This window comes from Pseudorca crassidens, chromosome 3, assembly GCF_039906515.1.
Source record: "Pseudorca crassidens isolate mPseCra1 chromosome 3, mPseCra1.hap1, whole genome shotgun sequence".
Lineage (NCBI taxonomy): Eukaryota > Metazoa > Chordata > Mammalia > Artiodactyla > Delphinidae > Pseudorca > Pseudorca crassidens.
In genome coordinates this window covers 162,957,971-162,971,322 of record NC_090298.1, presented here as the reverse complement: position 1 = coordinate 162,971,322, position 13,352 = coordinate 162,957,971, and the positions used below count along the sequence as shown (strand labels likewise).

The window sequence follows — 13,352 nt, the reverse complement described above, 5'->3', positions numbered from 1 at the left end:
TCTAGGAGCAGACTTCAGTAGTTGTGGTGCACAGACTTAGCTGCTCTGCGGCATGTGGGATCTTCCCGGACCAGAGATCGAACCCGTGTCCCCTACATTGGCAGGTGGATTCTTAACCGCTGCGCCACCAGGGAAGCCCTAAAAGTAAATAATTTTTAAATTAAAAAAAATGATTTCTATGAATCATCCTTCCCTTAATTGTAAACCTGGAAATAAATAAATAAATGCTGGTTGGAACCCACTTCACTGACTTCCTGAATCAATAACGGCCCTGTCACCCACACTGTGAAAAACACAGCTACACAGTATGTGCAATAAATCTACATGGATCCAGGACTTCCCTGGTGGTTCAGTGCTTAAGAGTCCGCCTGCCGATGCAGGGGACATGGGTTTGAGCCCTGGTCTGGGAGGATCCCACATGCTGCTGGAGCAGCTAAGCCCGTGCACCACAACTACTGAGCCTGCACTCTAGAGCCTGCAAGCCACAACTACTGAGCCCGCGTGCCACAACTACTGAAGCCCACCCTCCTAGAGCCTGTGCTCTGCAACAGGAGAGGCCCCCACAGTGAGAAGCCCGTGCACCGCAACGAAGAGTGGCCCCTGCTCGCCGCAGCTAGAGAGGGCCCACGCACAGCAATGAAGACCCAATGCAGCCAAAAATAAGTAAATAAATAAATTTATTTAAAAGAAAAAAATCTACATGGATCCACCTGGAGATATCTGGAAACCAACAAGCGGAGGGAGAAAAGTTGCAAACTAATACATTCAGGATACCATTTATGTAAACTGTTTAAAATATACATTGATATTGTTTCCACAGACTCCAGATAAGTGGCAAAGGCATAAAGACTGATCCTGGAAGAATATGCTAATTTCAAAGTAACTGTTACTCCTGAGAAATGGGAGGGGGGGTGGGGGTGGAGGGGGGAGCATCTGTAGGCGGAGGCCTTACTGTCATTGGAGGCTTTCATAATAGGGCTCAAGTTATATCAAAAGGAATTTTTAAAAAAATATCTGAAGCAATCGAGCCAAAGTGAATATTTGTTAAACCTGGGTGATGACACAATGACTGTACTCTTCTGTCCCTGTGAAATAATCCATTAACACTGTTAATAAGAATGTATAAGCAACTCTAGGATACATAAGAAACTAACACAAGTGGGGGTGGAGGGGCTCAGACACAGAGGCAGAGGATGGGAGATGGGTGGGGATAAGACTTCTCACTGAAACCCTTTATGTTGCTTGTATTTTCATTTTTTAAATTGTGAAATATAATAAAGCTACAAGAAAGTGTGCAGCCCACACATATAGTTACATACAACTGAAAGAATAATTATAACTCAGGCATCACTGAAGCCCAGATCAAGAAATAACATTGAATAAAGTCCACTTAGAGAAAAGCAAACAGAATTGGAATGCCCAGCTCAATGACCTGTTACAAAGCAAACCCCGCCCACCTGCTGCCACGTGACCACCACCCAGCTGCCTCCACAGCCCGGCGACCCATCCTGACTTCCAGAATGATCACTGCTTGGCTTTTCTTTATCTTTTACCCCTTAAGGTGTGCATCCACAATGACACTAGGATTGTTCAACTTTATAAAAAAAGGACAATTTGTGTAAAATTTCCACAATGAAAAATATTCCTTTATGAAAAGGAATCATTTGGGTCCTGCTTCCTTTGTTGCATAAAATGTCGGTGAGAATCATCCACATTGCTGTGAGCAGCTGTGAATGCTCCTGCATTCCGGTGCAGTATTCTGTTGGCTAAAACATCACAATTTGCAGATGGACTCAGGTGTGGATTGTTTCCGCTTGAGACTCATATATATGAGATATATGTTACTGCTATGAACTATGAACACTCTTGTCCAGGCTTCTTTGCTCACTGAGCAAACTGAATTTTTTTTTTTTTTTTTTTTTGGCTGCGTAGGGTCTTCGTTGCTGTGAAGACCTAGTTGCGGTGAGCAGGAGCTACTCTTCCTTGCGGTGCGCGGGCTTCTCATTGTGGTGGCTTCTCTTGTTGCAGAGCACAGGCTCTGCACATGCAGGCTTCAGTAGTTGTGGCACGCGGGCTCAGTAGTTGTGGCTTGCAGGCTCTAGAGTGCAGGCTCAGTAGTAGTTGTGGCGCACAGGCTTAGTTGCTCCGCGGCATGTGGAATCTTACCAGACCAGGTATTGAACCCGTGTCCCCTGCATTAGCAGGCAGATTCTTAACCACTGCGCCACCAGGGAGGTCCCTTTTTAAATCATTTTTAAGTGTACTGTTCAGTGGCATTAAGCACATTCACAGTGTTCTGCAACCATCATCACCATCCATCTCCAGAACTTTTTCATCATCCTAAACAGAAACTCTATACCTATTAAGCAATAACTCCCATTCCCAATCTCCCTGCCCCTCCCAACCACCATTCTACTTTCTGTCTCTATGAATTCCACTACTCTATGCACCTAAGTGGAATTATACAATCTATGTCCTTTTCTGACTGCTTTATTTCCCTCAGTATTATGTCTTTCAAGTTCATCCATGCTGTAGCATGGGTCAGAATTTCCTTCCTTTTCAAGGTGGAAATCCTTTTTTAAAAATAGTATTTAGGGCTTCCCTCGTGGCGCAGTGGTTGGGAGTCCGCCTGCCGATGCAGGGAAGATCCCACATGCCGCGGAGCGGCTGGGCCCGTGAGCCGTGGCCGCTGAGCCTGCGCGTCTGGAGCCTGTGCTCCGCAACGGAAGAGGCCACAACAGCGAGAGGCCCGCGTACCGCAAAAAAGTATTTAATTTCTACACCACGATCAAAAGTTTTAAACGTTTTAAAATATAAAAAAAATTAAATTAAAAGGCGTAAAGTAACTATTTTCAATAGAATTTAAAATAAAATTTCTACATAAATATCTTAAACAATAGCTACATTCAAATTTAAATGTTTTAAACAGAAATGTAAATATTTAAAATAAATGTTAAGTAAAGCTTTAAATAATTATTGAAAATTAAAATTTTAATAAAGATACTAAGATCAAATTAAAAAGCATAAAATAAATAATGTTATGAACAATATTTAAATAAGTGTTTATAAAATTTAAATATTTCAAATAGATTTAAAATATTTAAATTAAACTATAAAGTACCATGTAGATTGAACTTAAAATTGAAATGACATTTGAATGTTTAAATATTTAAATGATTTTAAATGTTAAACATTTAAATTTTAACATAGAAAGTAATTGCTTTTTTTTTTTTTTTTTTCCTGGGATATTCCCGGACCGGGTCACGAACCCGTGTGTTCCCTGCATCGGCAGGCGGACTCTCCACCACTGCACCACCAGGGAAGCCCATAAGTGCTATTTTTAAAATATATAATTAAATTTTAAATACGACTTTAATAAATTAACTGCTACAATAATATTTAAAATTACACTCGAAGATGTGTAAAAAAATATATTACTCCCTTCTTCTCCCTGCCCAGAACAGAGGCAGTAGGGAAGCTACCGGCCTCCTCCGGGACTTCAGCAAACCTCACGCGCAGGCAGCGCCTTGGCCAGCCCGGCCAGCTCGCGAGGACCCCGTACGGCCAATATGGCTGCGCCCGTACGGCAGGCGCGGAGCCTGCTCGGGTTGGTGACGACCCTAGGCCCGGGCTCCCGCGGCTACCGAGCGCCTCCGCCCCCGCGCCGCTCAAGGGGGCCCTGGTGGCCCGACCCGGATGACCCACTGACCCCGCCCTGGCAGCTGGGGCCGCGCTACGCAGCTAAGCAGTTCGGGCGGCATGGCGCCGCCTCCGGGGTGGCCGCCGGGTCTCTGTGGCCTTCGCGGAAACAGCTGCACGAGCTGGAGGCTGAGGAGCGCGAATGGTACCCGAGCCTGGCGGCCATGCAGGAGTCGCTGCGGGTCCAGCAGCTGGCCGAGGAGCAGAAGCTACAAGCCAGGTGCGTGCGTGCGGTCGGGCAGGCGCGGGGCTGCGGGTGAACTGTGTCCCAACAGCAGTACTTAGTCCATTGGGCAGTTTATCGCGGGGTTTGTATGCAGTATTTACGTGAATCCTCACCTAGATACAAAACAGACTTCTGAATAACAGTTCACTTAGTCATTCATCAACAGATCTTTACTGAGCGCCTACTGTGTGCAAGGCCTTGCCCCCACTACTGAGGACACAGCAGGGAACAAAACAAAGATAATTTCAGGTGTCTACAGAGAGCCATTAGGAAAATAAGATTGCGTGGAGAATGCATGCCTGAGGGGGACTTCGGTTTGGTAGGCCTCAGGCCTCTCTGAGAATTTGACGTTTAAATGTTTAAGCAGAAACCTGAATGATCAGTGGTAGTCATGGGAAGATCGTAGGCAGAGCGTTCTCAGTAGCGGGAACAGCTGGTGCAAAGGCCCTGAGGTAGGAATGTGCTTTAAGGAACAGCCTGGACATTAGTGTAGCTGGGGAAGAGTGGGAGGTGATGGGGCATGGAATCAAGGGCAGAGGTCAGCCTTCGAGGCAGGTCTGAAGGATTTGGAGTAGAATGGAAGCAAGACCAGGGACATTGATTGTGCCACTTAACCGAAGGCAGGGGGCAGCCAAAGGCAGGCAGGTGTGTTCCTGGTGTTTATTGTTCTTGTCCTCACAGCAGCTCTAAGAGGAAGAGGGAACCACCCTTATTTCAGAGATAGGACACTGAGGCCTAGGAAGGTGAAGTCACTTGTCCAGTCACTTAGGCAGTGAACGGTGGAGTTAGGATGTGAACACCTCTCTGATAACCCCAGTTATCCCAGCTGGTTGACCCTGCCATGGGGCTTTCAGCTTCATGTTTCTAATTCTTAAAATGGGACAGTGACTCACACCTACAAACTCACAGGATTGGAGGGAAAGGTCCAATCCATTTCTTGCCTTCACTTCTGTGCCTCGAAGTAGGCCTGGCATACAGTGGTTGCTCAGTGATGTCTGTAGGACGGAGGAGTGAGCTGTGGGAATAGCTGGTGTAACACGCAGCATAACATGCGACATTCAGTAGACAGCTCAGGGAAACGTTGCGTTGACTTGGGGTCTGCTCCTAGGAATTACTGGGGCTTGGTTCTCTCATGCTCAAGGCTACACATGTTGGTTTCTCTTCTCCGCCTCTCTTCACTTGTCAAGAATTTTTCTTCAGTTTTAATGGCCACCATAAGTCTTCCCGGTCTTTCATCTGGAGATGTGGGGGCGTTGGGAGAGGCAGGATGTGGGCAAAGGCTTGGGGGTGGGTGGTGGGTGGATGGGTGCTGCTCTGGCTGCCCTCACTGACCACTCTCTTTCCCCTGCAGGGAGCAGCTCATTGAAGAGCGCATGGCCAAGATGCCACAGATGATTGAGAACTGGCAGCGGCAGCAGCAGGAGCGCAGGGAGAAGGAGCAAGCAGACAAGGAGCGGAGGGCTCGGCTGCAGGCTGAGGCCCAGGAGCGCCTGGGATACCACGTGGACCCGAGGAGTGCCCGCTTCCAGGAGCTGCTGCAGGACTTGGAGAAGCAGCATCGCAAGCGCCTCAAAGAGGAGAAACAAAGAAAGAAGAAGGAGGCACGAGCTGCTGCGATGGCCGCTGCTGCAGCCCAAGACCCAGCAGACTCTGCAACACCCAGCTCCTGAGTTGTGTTCTTTCCCAATAAAACTTGCTGCCTGATAGCCCCACCCCTGAAGAGCTCTGCATCCTCTCTTATCACACCCCTCCCTGGGCACCCTGGTTCTTTCCCCAGCACCTGGAGCCAGGGAATCCCCACCCTTCCCTGACTCTGCTCACTTAGGGACTCTAGGCCATGCCGACTAACTCTGGGGCTTCAGGGGGAGTGAAAGGGGGATGCAATGGGGAAATAATGGAGGAGCAGATGGCAGAGGAGAAGAGGGCTTCTGTTTACCAACATTAATCTCCAGTAATTAGCCAATTACCAGGGGGGAAGTGTAGCCAAAACAGACTGTGGTGATGATGGTGGGGGGCAGGGAGAAGCAGCCCTTCCAAGGCTGAGCCAGGGCTGGGGCTCATTGCCTGGGAGTGAGACAGCTTGGGGGAGGGGGAGTGAAGACACTGGGAGCCCCAGTCTGCAGAGGTTGACAGACCCCTCTGCCCTTTCATGGCATTCCCGCATCTCCTGTGTCCAACTAGCCCCAGACCCATACAAGCTGGAGTGGGAAGCCCCAGCAGACACAAACCACAGGACTGGCTTTTAAAACTTTATTCACTTCAAAATCTTTTATCAGAGACACGGTTCTGTTCTGGGGTGGGGGGTGGCCTTGACCTCCAGAATGACTCTGATGTGTCCCCTTCCCCAGGCAAGACAAATCAGACCTCCTCCTCCCCAGCAAAAGGATGCAGGATGAAGGCCAAGGCCAGACCATGGAGGGGTCTTGGGCCTCTGAGTGCTCACCCCAGATGGAAAGATTTGGGCCACTCCAATGGAGAATCAAAGTTTGGAGCTCCAGCTACCCCTCACCCTGCAGGAGGGCGGGGGAGCTCTCAGGGGCTCTTTGGGGGATGGGGAAGCAAACAGCCGCCTCTCCATCTGGCTGCAGGGAGCTGGGACAGAGGCCAAGAGGGGCCCATCTGTCACCTCCAGTCCTGCCAGCTCCTTGGAGCAGGCTAGGCTCAGGTGGGGGATGGGAGGACAGCTGTCTGGCCCAGGTCTTCTCAGGCCAAGATGGGAATGCAGGGCCACTTTAGGAGAGTGGGAAGTTGGGGTGGAGTGTTTTGGTTTTTATTAGTTTTTGATTTTTTTTCCACTTCTTAAATAAACATGAATATATATATATTTTTTTCTTTTATAAAACTTTTGTGGAGTTGGGGGTGGGGAGGAGGGAGCGGTGGGCGGCCTGGCCTCCCGGCATCACTCGTCATCAAAGTTCTGACTCAGGAGGAAGTTGGCAGCCAAGTTCTCGTTTTTTTCACAAGCGAAGTAGGCCTGGATCACCAGGCTCTCTGGGAAGCCCAGGGCCTTCAACTGCGGGAAGATGGGCAGGTATGAGCAAGAGGTAGGGGCCCTGCCCACCCATAAGGTCACCCCTCTCAGCCAGATCTCTTACCCTCTCTATAGCCTCTTTTTCCTGCGGTGTCACCTGGATGTAGTTCATCTGTGGGGCCTCCTCGCCTATCGCGCCCACCTCACCCTCCACGTCCGAGATGTCTGCCAGCTCCCCAGGGGGCTCGTTCAACATCTGGATGAATTGCTCCTGGTGCCGGCTGATTTGCTGTGGGAGACGGAGAAAGTGGTGGTGACCCACAGCCCTTGTCCCCCGCTTCCCCAGGTCCCTGTCACAGCCCTTGCTTTTTCTTTCATTCACTCAGCAAATATTTAGAGGGTGTCTATTCTGGCCATACAGCCACACGGTGGACATGGGCCCTGTCCTAGAAGGAGCTGATGTTCCAGGGTGGCGAGGCAGGCCGTAAACAAGCAAGCAAGTTGACAGCAACTTACAATGTAAATACTGGGCGTAACATACATTAGGGTAGATCTTGGGCTGGGAAAGACACTTTAGGCCAGGAGCGAGGGCCCTGTGAACTACTGGATGGGGAAGGAAGTTTCCCTCCACGTAGAGCAAAAATCAAGTGCAAAGGCCCAGGGATGGGGTCCATTTGGAAAATTCCAAAAGCAAAAGATCCATGTGGCAAAACAGTAAACAAGGAAGGGAAGGAGGAAGCAGAAGATCAGATCAGAGAGGCCGGGACCAGATATGCTTTCTTCTAGTGTGATGGGACACCACAGTGGTGAGGATTAAATAGGGAAAGACATCTGTGTACCTTTTAAAAAGATTAACTCATCTGGGTGTTGCGTATCTGGGGGTTCTAATATGCCTCTCTCTATTTTTATGTACATCTGAAAATTTACACATCAAAGGAAAAAGTGCTTTTTCAGGAATCTGGCTCCTAGTGGAGAATGGACCGTGGGGGCTGTGCAGATGCAGAGAACTGGGTGGTGGCTGCCAGGGGACCTGGGAGAAGATGAGGTGGCAGCCACAGAGGTGGAGTGCAGGGCTGGGCTGAGTGAGATGTTCTGGAAGTAGAGCAAAGAGGACAGGTGAGAGACAACCCCAGCAGGCCCCCAGTGCCTGGGGCTCAAGCAACCCCAGGTCCTTGCGGGGTTACGGAGGGCTGGGAGGATCTGTTCTGGTCTTGGATATCTAAAAAGCATTTTCATGGAGGTATCAAGTCAGTCACGGGAGAGCATGGCATCCAGAGGGTCCAGACTGGTCATATGGATTTAAGGGTCGCCACAGACTGAAAGCCCCAGGATTGATTGCAAATAAATGGAGATGCGCAGCCCTGGCCCTCCAACATCTGGAGGTGAGCGGAGTCAGCACAGGAGACTGAAAAGTCGGCGGTAGAAGCAGCAGACGCCTGAACCAAGAGAGGCAGGTTTTCACAGAGGACCCAGGAGACCCTGTCACACCCAGGGGCCACTGCCCCTCTGCCCAGGAACCTTCAAGGACAGGATGGAGCCTTGCTGAGCACGGTGGTCCCAAAACGAACTAGGGCACAGCAGTCGTGGGTGCTGCCATACAACCCTATGGACATTCAGAAAGCAACAGCTAAACGCGGAGTGGAGCCAGAGCACAGGATCCAGAGACTGGAGGCAGACACACACTCCACCAGTTGCCAGGCTGCTCCAAGCCTCTGACATCTTCCTCCATGGAGTGGAGATGACAGTAGCACCCACACCTTACAGAGTGGTTGAGAGCATTACGTGAAACCACGTAGGTCATTAGGTCGCACGGAACAGCAGAAGGCTGTCGTTAGTCCTGCTTTCCAAGCATAGAGATGCCTACATACCACGCTGGGCCAGGCTCACTCTCTGGGGCTGTGGTACCCACAGGAGAAGGGAGATGGTACCTGCACTGACTCCCTCTGTCCCCAGGCCTGTACCTGTAAAAGCTGGGGGTTCTCCTGGCCCAGCTGCTGAAGCAGGGCTGGCAGCAGCGCCGGATTCTGCTGAATCACCTGCCGCATGTTCTGGAACTGGGGCTGATCCCGCAGGAATTCCAAGGGGTTCTCTCCTGATGGCAGGAGGAAAGGGTGCGGTCAGATACCATCCTGGCCTCCCTGAAGTATGGGGGGTTGGGATGAGTCAGGTGCCTTGACAGCAGACACCCCACATGCACACCTCCCAATCCACTCACCTGCTTCTGTGGCTGGCTGCTCGGGTACTTGGCTCTCCTGGACAGAACCGTGTTCCGGCTCGGGGCTCCCAGGAATTCCCTGTCAGGGGTCCTATTTAGTTCAAAGCACAGACTGCCCACTGCCTCCTTCCTGCATACTCAGCCCTGGCGGGAGACACGTGAAGCCTCTGCTCTGCCCTCCACAGGTCCACCCCATCGCTCATGTCCAGGCTCCTGCAGGAGGTCTTTCCTGGCTAGAACCATAACCCAAAGGCTTTTGGGGGCAGATTTTGACCAGCCATCAGGGCACCGAAGCCTGCATGCTCCCTTGAGGACTCCCCAGGCAGCAGCAGCCCCACCTCACCGTGAGTAGATACTCCACGGCCCGGTGGGGATTGTTATAGCTGGCCCTCAGGGCAGCCACGACCCGCTCCCGCTCGTAGCCCATGGACATGATCTCCGTCAGCATCGTCTCGTACTCAGAGCCAGTCACTGTGGAGGGAGTGGCAAAAGGTGGGTCACCAAGGAGAGGGAAGGACAGCTCCCAGGCCCTCCCACACCCCCACAAGGCCCAGTTGATGACTGGGGCACCCAGTCATTTTCGCTCTAGGGACCACCCACCCACCTAGCGTGGAGGCCGCGTCTTCCTCTCGCCCGCTGCTACCTGAAGAGGGAACAGAGCTGCAAATTCAAGAGAGAGAAATCGGACCCTGGCTTCTGGTGGCTTTCCCTCCCCCAAGGTGTGTGGAACCACAAACGTGGGCGCTGAAATGTGCCGGAAAAACAGGGCCCAATCTGGGGCTGCTGCTCCCTGCCTTACCCGGACACAGACTCCGGGGAGGTCGTGGGGGCTGATTCCTCCGATGGGCTCTTGTCCTCTCTGGCGGTAGGTGGGGGATTGGACATGCCTGAGGCAGGGGCCGATGGGAAAGATGTGGAAGACTCCGGGGCAGCAGTGGGTGAAGCCTCTGGGGGTACTGAGGTGCCTGGGCTAGTTTTGGCCTGTGACACCCAGAAAAAGGGAGCAGGCATCAGTAACTCTATCTAGCCCCAACATCCTTCCACATCTCAGCCCCACCCTGTTCATGGCTAATCTCTCTTGGGCACACATGCTCTTTGCCAGCTCCCCAGCTAATCCACCCATCCTCCCAACCAGCATACATCACCCACCTTGGTCACCATGACGACCACGAAGTTCTTCTCATCGATGTGATAGTCCTTGATGGGGACATCATCGCTCAGGATCTTGCCAGCATAGATGAGTTTCTGTCCAGCCACGGGGAAAGCATCACGACCCTTCTCAGCTTCTATCTTCTCCTTCAGCACCTTCACCTGGAGGAAGGGGTAGACAGTCACTGCAAACCCCGAGATTCTCTCTTCCTTTCTAGTTTGGGGGCAGGGGGGAGGCTGCATGCCCTGATGGCTGAGAAGCTAAGCTTCATAATCAAGCATACTAGACCATTCCACCATTAAACAGATATTTGCTGAACACCTGATATGTGCCAGGTGCAATTTTAGACACTGACGATACAGCAGAGAACAAAACTCAATACAAGTCCCTGTTCTCATAGAGATAACATTTATTTGAGAGAAGAAAAAACACATATTTCAGATGATGTAAACATGATGAAACGCAAATCAAAATAAACGGGAGATAGAACCATTCCTCACTCCATGCTGCTGAGAGTGACCTTTACTAAGAGAATCCTAAGTTGACACCTCTATTGTAAACGTACACGGGTCACAAGTTTAAAGCCTCATATTAACTGGGTGAAACAGTTACCATTAGCCTCATTTTATATTTGAGAAAAACAGAAGTACAGACAGATTAACCAACTTGCCCCAAATCAAAAAGTTAGGCTGGTCAAAAAATCTGAGTCTGTTTCCTTTTCTACAAAAAGTGAACTTCAATGTCTCCCTCGTGGGGGAAATTGTGCAAAAAGTGCCAAGTACATATTTTTGTTAGGTCCTAAATCTCTTTTCAGCTAAAAGGACAGCATCATGTTTAGACCGTGGGCTCTCACTTGAGACAATTCCGAATTGAAACCGCTCTGCCATGACTTGCTGTGTGCATATGCAACTATACCGAAGTTCTTTAATCCAAGTTTCTGCATCTGTGAAGTGGGGAGACTCAGAGTCCCCAAATGACAAGCCTACTTCGCAGATTTAGTAAGATAACATAAAAACGCTCAGCGACTGGTGAAGAACAAACACGGACCACTGAAACTCAAGACCGTTTATTATTATCGTCGTTGCTGTCATCACCCGGCATCTCCTGGTCACTACTCCCAGATTCGGCCACCAATGTCCCGAGGAGAAGCCTACAAAGCTGGGAACTCGGAGCACCCATCCCAGAGCAGGCCGGCCGGGAATCCGAGCCCGCGGCTCCCGCGCCCCGCGAAGACACTGACATTGGACCCGGGGCCTGGCGGGCGCCCCGGGGGTGGAGCCTCGCCTGGAGAGAGATCCAAGAGCTCCGCCCGAGCCACCAGGGGCTGAGCCGGGGACCATCAGGGTATCTGGGAAAGTCAGGCCCATTGAGAGAATGGGCACTGCCCGGCGCCGCGCCGTCTTCCCCGCCTCTCTTGTCAGGATCCCGGCCTCCCCACCCCCACCCCGTCCCCGGCACCCGTCGCTCCCGCTCCCGGGCTCCGGCCTGGCTCGCACCGTCTCATCAGGCTCCATGCGGATCTTGAAGGTCTGCTGCTGCAGCGTTTTGAGCGTGATCGTGACGGCCATGGTGGGGCCCGAGCGACGCGGCGGCCCCAGGATCCTCACACAACATGCAACTCACGCCGCCGCCATCTTAGCGCCCAGCCGCGCCGTAAGCCGACCGCTTCCGGGGCAGGCGGTGCGCGCGCCGACCACCGCAGCACGTGTCCTGAGCGCGCCCCCTTTGCCTTCGTGAGCATGCACAAGAGAGCGGCCTCGAGCCAGGCATGCGCAGACTAAACTCTGCTCCGGGGGTGGGGGGGCTTCTCGCTCAACTGTCACGTGGCTTCCTGCGAGTGACGCCATGCCCGTTAGCGGTGACGTCATGCGGCCACAAAATGGCTCCGACGTCCCCAGTGTCAAGCCTACGAGTTTCATTTATTTGTTGACGTTGAACTCTTCATGTACTTGTTATACTTTTATTTCTTCCATAAAATGTTCGTGTTTTTTTGCTCGTTCCAAATGAGTTTTATTCTGGTCTGGCTACCCTGACAGGAAGCCTGTCAAGCCCTGAAAGAACTAAAGGATACTTGAAAGGTCACCAACAATTAAACGAAAACTCTGTAAACACGTTTGGCCAAGGAACTGGGGACACGAGGCCATTTTGTGGTCCCATCCATTCCTGAGGGAAGAGCTGGATTTTTGGAATGAATCTGTTCTAGCTCCTGGGTCCCCCCACGTCTCTGCTGCTCCTTCCCTGATCACTTTGTTCACCCACCTACCCCCAGTCTGACCCCAAAGTTTTTAAGGAAGATGCAACTTTCAAGGCTTCCCTACACCGAATACAAAATTCTCTCCTTAAACTTTCCCTGGATATGCCAATCCTGGAGGCTTTCCAGAAGGGTGGCGCTAGGCCACAGGACACAGGAAGCTCAAAGGAGGCCTATCCAAGGAACAAGGAATCGAAGAGTTGGTTGGCCGAAGCTGAAGAGGGTGCTTTGGCAGACAGGATGGAGGTGATGGTCTCATCTTCCAGTTAATGGGTGGACTCTCCCCCGCAATCCTGAACTGACCACTACCTGCCTCCTAAACTGCTCTTCTCAACATTCCCATCCAAGTAGGACACCAGGCAGTCGCCTGCCACCTGACTCATTACCCAACTGTTACCAGGTCCTACTGCTTCTCCCTTCACTGCATGCCCTGAGCTAAGAAGCTTCCACAAGAATAGGCCAGACTTGGCTGAGGGATTCTTAACCTCTGGCAACAAGGGACATCAGTTCCCAACCACCCACTGGACGTTAAGTGGCAGCCTTCAGGACCCCAACAGAGGTGGGCCTAGGCCAACCTTAGGGGCCCACACTCTCCTCTGCCACTTTTACACCAGCACTTGGTGCCACCTCCTTCCCTCCAAGAGGTTCAAATCCTGACTTGGCCACTGAAGACCACTGGACAAGCTAGATACCATTTCTGAACCTATTTCTCCTTGACTATGAAGAGAATTAATAGCTTTTGACACTGGCTAATATTAAGAAAATGTGTTTAAAACTGTCCAATAGCTCTGTGTAGTCTTGCTCCTTAACAGGTAAGACGTACATATGTGGCGCAGTGTA

At 51.2% G+C, this 13,352-nt stretch overlaps 2 protein-coding genes across 3 annotated transcripts; one reads left to right on the top strand and one right to left on the bottom strand.

Annotated features, from left to right (window-relative positions):
* Positions 1–3,539: 3,539 nt before the first annotated feature.
* Positions 3,540–5,645, top strand: GADD45GIP1 (GADD45G interacting protein 1). Its single transcript, XM_067733489.1, has 2 exons — positions 3,540–3,919; positions 5,277–5,645. The coding sequence occupies exons 1-2, from the start codon at positions 3,570–3,572 to the stop codon at positions 5,593–5,595; spliced, it is 669 nt and encodes a 222-aa protein (XP_067589590.1). The 5' UTR covers positions 3,540–3,569; the 3' UTR covers positions 5,596–5,645.
* A 516-nt stretch (positions 5,646–6,161) lies between these two features.
* Positions 6,162–11,989, bottom strand: RAD23A (RAD23 homolog A, nucleotide excision repair protein). 2 transcript variants are annotated; one of them, XM_067733486.1, is made up of 9 exons: positions 11,758–11,989; positions 10,261–10,422; positions 9,911–10,092; positions 9,716–9,771; positions 9,455–9,582; positions 9,112–9,190; positions 8,858–8,991; positions 7,021–7,185; positions 6,162–6,938 (listed from the first exon to the last, which is right to left on the bottom strand). In XM_067733486.1, the coding sequence occupies exons 1-9, from the start codon at positions 11,827–11,829 to the stop codon at positions 6,825–6,827; spliced, it is 1,092 nt and encodes a 363-aa protein (XP_067589587.1). In that variant the 5' UTR covers positions 11,830–11,989; the 3' UTR covers positions 6,162–6,824. The 2 variants fall into 2 exon arrangements, with proteins under 2 accessions (XP_067589587.1, XP_067589588.1); XM_067733487.1 differs by having other exon boundaries at positions 8,858–8,988; positions 11,758–11,985.
* Positions 11,990–13,352: the final 1,363 nt, after the last annotated feature.

Coding starts and splice junctions, on each gene's coding strand:
- GADD45GIP1 (XM_067733489.1), top strand. CDS start 3,570: ATGGCTGCGCCCGTACGGCAGGCGCGGAGCCTGCTCGGGTTGGTGACG. Junction 3,920..5,276: donor GAGCAGAAGCTACAAGCCAG/GTGCGTGCGTGC, acceptor TTTCCCCTGCAG/GGAGCAGCTCATTGAAGAGC.
- RAD23A (XM_067733486.1), bottom strand. CDS start 11,829: ATGGCCGTCACGATCACGCTCAAAACGCTGCAGCAGCAGACCTTCAAG. Junction 9,772..9,910: donor TCCCCGGAGTCTGTGTCCGG/GTAAGGCAGGGA, acceptor TTGAATTTGCAG/CTCTGTTCCCTCTTCAGGTA. Junction 9,191..9,454: donor CCGTGGAGTATCTACTCACG/GTGAGGTGGGGC, acceptor GACCCCTGACAG/GGAATTCCTGGGAGCCCCGA.